Here is a 6,000-nt window from a genome sequence, read left to right on the forward strand (position 1 = left end):
CGCTGCTCATGGTGACTGGGGCCAGGAGCCTCTCCCAGGGCAGTGCCCCCAACAGCCTGGCCAGCCCCTGATCCCAGAGTGGGCTGCGCTTGGGGGGCAGGTAAAAGAAACCTCTCCATCCCACCAGGAGCAGTGCCCCAGGGCTGCAAGGGGGGGAGGGTTTGGTCCCTGACTGCTCCCAGCGGAGCTGGCTGCAATCCCTGCCCAGGGCCCAGGGAAACTGCTGCCAGCTCCCAGCGTGTGTGGTGCAGGGGGAGCCAGCCCTGAGGGGATCAGGAGGGGGCCGAAGGGAGTCGGGGCGGGTAAGGGGGAACAGGGATGTGTGAGGAGGGGGATACAGGAGGCGCTGAAGGGAGGTTGGGGAGATTCCAGGGAGACTTATGGGGTGAATGGGAGCAGGGGTGCAATGGAGAGAAACTCTAAGGGAGGGAAAGGGGGGATGCGGGATGAGGAGGCTGGGGGGAAACATTGGGAGCAAGAGCAGCCTGGCTGGGGAAGGAAGAGACACAGGGCAGAGGTTGTACAGTAGGAGATGGAGATGCAATGGCAGTGCCCCCACCCCAGAGGGCAGAGGTGGCTGATGGGTAGCACTTGGGGGGCACTAGCTTCTATGTCACTGACAACATTTCAGTTGCTAAATAGGGTGACCCACATGCCCCCTACCCCTGTGGGTGCCCCTCAGTGCACCCCTCCCTCTGCAGGGACCAGTTGCCCCTGAGAGAAGGGCTGCCCCACCCAGCAGCCAGAGGGGAATTCTTTCTGTGAATTCTTTTTAGTGTTGTAGATATCTGCAAACTCTGATCCGTTATGACATGTATTGTGTGCATTCAGACGCGATATAAAACAACACGTGACATCTTAAAATTAATTTCAATAATTTACATGCAAATACGTAAATAAAATGTTACCGATCCGCCAAAAGGTTGTTAATGGGTTTGCCAGTCCATGGTATAAAAAAGGCTGGGAATCATTAATGTAGAGGTATATTTTTGTTTACTACTACTACTACATAGCCAGTAAATGGAACATAAAAGACGCTTTCAAGAAGCTTACTTGAAAAAATGGAAAGGAGAGAAAAAAGCAAACAATTATAGAAGCATCCAGAATATCTCTTCTGTTCCTAATAATGTCATAATTTTAAAATAAAATACAATATTTTAGACTGGGACTGCAATTGTGGACTGTCTGTCCTGGTCTTGTTTGCTGCCATACCTGTTAATGCACTCATCCAGTGAAGGGGAGAAAAAGGTTTCCTGCATAGTTGAAATTATTTTGTAAAATATCGCTTTAAAACAATATTTAATTAAAACTCTTCTCTCAATTTCAAGTAGTGGTCTTGTAGTCTGTAAGTGGGTTTTGAAACTGGTACTTGAGAATCAGCTGAAAACCTGCATCTGGAATTTTCAAGGAAAGCCTTTCACTTTAAGCTGCTGGGAACATTTCATAGCCAGTTTCAAAATAAACAGGTCTTGTTGTTGAGAATCAGGTGAGGAGGATATTACAAACTTCAAATATAATATCAAATCCAAACAACTTCCAAAAGGCATGTATCAGTACTATTGGTTTTGAAAATCTGTAGTATTTAAGGGGAGAAAATAATTTTAAAATGTAACAGTAAAATCCTCAACTTTCTCTGAGACTCCTCTAGATTGTTAGTTTTGTATTGAGAATTTTCTTCAGAATCTTCTTCACTGGCTTAAAGAAAGCTGACATGCATCTGAGCCACGACAGCACCAAGTTCACCAGATTTGCATGGCTCAGTAGAAAACTGCAAAGCACCTTCATAGGAAAAACGAGAGGAGCCATGCAATCATAGAATACTAGAACTAGAAGGGACCTTGAGAGATCATCAAGTTCAGTGCCGTGCCCTCACGGCAGGACCAAGCACGGTCTAGATCATCCCTGATAGATGTCTGTCTAACCTGCTCTTAAATATCTCTAGTGATGGAGATTCCACAACCTCTCTAGGCAATTTATTCCAGTGTTTAACTACCCTGACAGTTAGGAAGTTTTTTCTCATGTTCAATGTAAATCTTCCTTGCTGCACTTTTAAGCCCATTGCTTCTTGTCCTATCCTCAGAGGCTAAGGAGAACAATTTTCCCTCCTCCCTCTGAAACCCTTTTAGATACCTGAAAACTGCTATAATGTTCCCTCTCGGCCTTCTTTTTTCCAAACTAAACAATCATTTTTATTGTTCTGCTCTGGACCTTCGCCAATTTTTCCACATCTTTGTTGAAATGTGGTGCCTAGAACTGGACACAATACTCCAGTTGAGGCCTAATCAGCACAGAGTAGTGTGGAAGAATGACTTCTCGTGTCTTACTCACAGCACTCCTGTTAATGCATCCTAGAATCACGTTTGCTTTTTTTGCAACAGTGTCATGCTATTGACTCATATTTAGCTTGTGGTCCACTATGACCCCTACATCCCTTTCTGCAGTACTCCTTCCTAGATGTCCACTTCCCATTCTGTATGTGAGAAAAGGATTGTTCCTTCCTAAGTGGAGTACTCAATAGGGACCCAGGAGCTAATGGGACAAGATAATTAGGCCAAACCTTGAAAAGAAGCAGAAAAAGGGGATTTGAGCTTTTTCTCTAATTTTGAACTCATGTATAATAGCTTTTAGTTTGTAGAGAACTATAGCACTTTAGATTGAAAAGCAACCTCCGCTGGACAAGTATGCTTGAAGGAATTTATGCCATCATAAGGTTCCATTTTAAAAACATGAAGGCAGTATTTTTCTGAATTAATCCTCAATTTCTAATATGTACGTGCACAGTAATAGTTATATACACAGGATGTTAAAAATAAAAATGTGTATAAATATGAAATTTTGACTCATCTAACCATTTTTTCCTTTTAGCCCACAGAATCTTAATCAGAGAATGGATGTGTTCTATTTACAACCGGAATGCTCTGTTTCCTCGGATAGCCCTGTCTGGTATACTTCCACTTCACTGGACCGCAACACTTTGGAACATATGCTTGTACGGGTTCTTTTAGTAAAAGATATTTATGATAAAGACAATTATGAACTCGATGAAGACATAGATTAAAATAAACTTCCAAAAGCTGTCAGGACAAAAAGAACAGCATTAGATAGTCATGCTGCTAGACCTTTATTATGGAAAACATTTCAAGTTTACTCTTTGTTTTATGAGTTTTGTAGCAGTGTACCCTCACCTGGGTATTACCATGTAAATAATTTGTGAGTGAAAGTTGCCATTATTCTATGTAGTGATTTTAGGATACTTAACAAACACATTCAAATTCATTTTTTATTATTTATTTGATTAGGTATGTTTGTAACTTTTTACATTGCAAAATATGAATGAGAATGTGCCATGTGTAATTTTTTTCTTGTAGTAAGAAACATCCATATTGCACAACTCTACTGTTGAAAGCTTCCTTGAAAGGAGGCTCTTTTACTGGGTTCTTCAACCAGATGGTTGTGTATGGGTAGCACTACTAAAGTTTAGAACTTGCTGTGTCTTTCAGGATTTTTAAATAAATTGTAAACTAATAGGTTTTTTTACTTTTTAGTTACTGAAGCCTTATAAGGTTATGTAGAGAGATTCCATCTTATGTACCAAAAATAGACAAAAGAGAATGCTGTCAATATTGGTGTACTGTAATGTGAATCTATACTGGTGAAAACAACTTTTTTGTTGCCCTTATTAAAACCTTAGTGTCCTTTCCTTATTTGTGACTCTCTGAATTGCCCCTTCAAATAAAATATACTTTAAAAATGAGCATAAGTGTAAGGCATGTGATCATCTAGACATTTATTTTGTGAAAATGTCTGATGGCAATGCTATAATTTTCTTTTCCATTTTTATTTTGCCAAACATAAATGCTGGTACCTCATATTTCTATAAATCAGTCCTTCATAGCAAAAGGGACTTTAATGCAGTATTACAAAAAGTAATACAGTATGCTAAATTTTTTAACTTTTTTTGCTTGTCATTGCTATGTTGTACTTAAAAACTAACATTTGATTATGGGTTGTAAGAGTTCTTTTAACGAATGTCTTCATTAAAAATATAGAAGACACATGAAGTTACAGAAAGTCAAAACATACTTTTTTAAAACTGCTTTCCTTTGTGCTATGTCTTTTCAATATATTTATTTTGTATAAGGAATCTGATTTCCAGATGTATATGTTTAGCCTCTCAAGTTTTGTTTGTTCCCTGCTCTTGATTGACTATAGCAGGCAAAATGGTGGTTTGTGCAATGATCTTTCCTATAATACACAAGAAATCATAGTACAGCATTCGGCTATCAAGAAGGTAATTAGTATGGTATTCCTAATGATTTAAGTATCTATTGATAAGGATCAATTATTACTGAGATGAAGGAAAGAAAATTGTTTTATATAACTTTTTGCCATGAGATTAATTTCCTGCAGAGATGCAAATGTTTTTCATTTTCCGTATTTCATTTCCTGGACATATAGGGGGTGTTAACTTCTATAAAGAGAAATAAAGCTGCAAGTGCTTTGTTTTGATAAAGAAATGTATTTAAATTTCTGCTACTCTCTTCTGTCCATGAGTATATATTAACTTCAGATACATCACCAATAGAAAGGCAGATGAATATACACATTTTTAAATTTTTCTTTATTTTGATTGGCTAAATTGGTACTAGGTCTCCCAAAATGATTTCAGTTGTACTGTTGCCTTTTTCCAGGCAATGGTGCAACTTCAGTAACTAAAATTTAATACCTGTTTTTTCAAGTAATATTAGTCTAAAATATTCATGAGATAGAAAAGCTACTTGATTTTAAAATAAATTTCAAGCGTTATAATCACTATTTTAATAATTCTATGTTTTGAGAGCTAAGTTTCCAATTCAGTGAAGTACTTGAGTCCAAACTTAACTTTAAGTAAGTGAATAGTCCCAGGGTATGTCTATACTAGCCCCCTAGTTCGAGCTAGGGAGGCTAATGTAGGCATTCGACATTGCAAATGAAGCCCGGGATTTAAATATCCCAGGCTTTATTTGCATGTTCCCTTCTGGTCGCCATTTTTAAATTCTACTAGTCCGAAGTAACTTCCCGTGGCTACACGCGGCAGTCAAATGGTAATTCAAACTAAGTCCTTAGTTCGAATTAACTGTTACTCCTCAAGAAAGTACATAATGTTTGACTCTTGTGCTTACATTTCTGTATACGCTGGTATGTTTTTCCTGAACAAAAGCTGATTATGGATATCCTTTGAGTAAAAAATAAGGACTCTCGTTAATATGACATACTGGAGACTAATCTACATTGTTCTCTATTTCATAAGGAAGTAATTACTGAAGTCTATCACGTTATTGCCCTAAATTTCTTCCATTCTCTGAGTTCTACTCCCCAATTAAAATTTAAAAAACGTAATTTAGGCAGGGTTTAAAATAGACGTTTCTACATATTGAGCCGAGTTGGTAATATAAAGATGGCTGACATGAAAATAACTCTTACTCCAGAAGATGGAGCTCTTCCATCATTAGCAATAATGTTTATTTGGGTGTTTAGCGTGTTTAGATTAAACACTGTAAACTGTTGAGATACTGTAGTCAAGTACACATCATGCCTCAATGTATACATGTTGTTATATCATTTCTAAATTTTAATGGTGATACAAACTGCAATAAACAGCCTTAGCTCTAATAAATAAATAAATAAATAAATGCAATTTTGTAATAATTAGGAGTTCAGGGCAAATATTTTTTCTTTTTAAAGACTATTGCTAGTCCAGTTCTTGACCATCTTGGTTCCAAGGAACAATATGAAGATATGTGTAGGCCTGTATAGCCATCTTGTTTCACACCAGGTGTCTAGGTTAATGGCATACCTAAATAATTTGCTTGACCTCCCCCATCTTGTGCAGAGTAAAGAAAGAAGTATGAAAAAGTGCCTTGGCTTTCTTGGCCTTTAGTGTTAACTGGTACAGCTCACCTTAGTGAGAAGTATAACTTGGTAATTAATCAGTTGTATAGTTGGTGTCTGTGCGTTTCC

General features: G+C 38.1%; 1 protein-coding gene across 7 annotated transcripts in view; it reads left to right on the forward strand.

Moving 5' to 3' along the window:
- ZMYM2 (zinc finger MYM-type containing 2) overlaps positions 1-5,673 on the forward strand; it is a 198,886-nt gene extending 193,213 nt beyond the window's left edge. For all 7 annotated transcript variants that reach the window (XM_089775571.1, XM_089775573.1, XM_089775570.1 and 4 more), the window contains one exon: positions 2,866-5,673. In XM_089775571.1, coding sequence (XP_089631697.1) covers positions 2,866-3,058 — 193 coding nt within the window. In that variant the 3' untranslated portion in view covers positions 3,059-5,673. The remainder of the gene's footprint in view (positions 1-2,865) is intronic.
- Positions 5,674-6,000: the final 327 nt, after the last annotated feature.

Source organism: Pelodiscus sinensis, chromosome 1 (genome assembly GCF_052426305.1).
Source record: "Pelodiscus sinensis isolate ZL-2025 chromosome 1, ASM5242630v1, whole genome shotgun sequence".
NCBI lineage: Eukaryota > Metazoa > Chordata > Testudines > Trionychidae > Pelodiscus > Pelodiscus sinensis.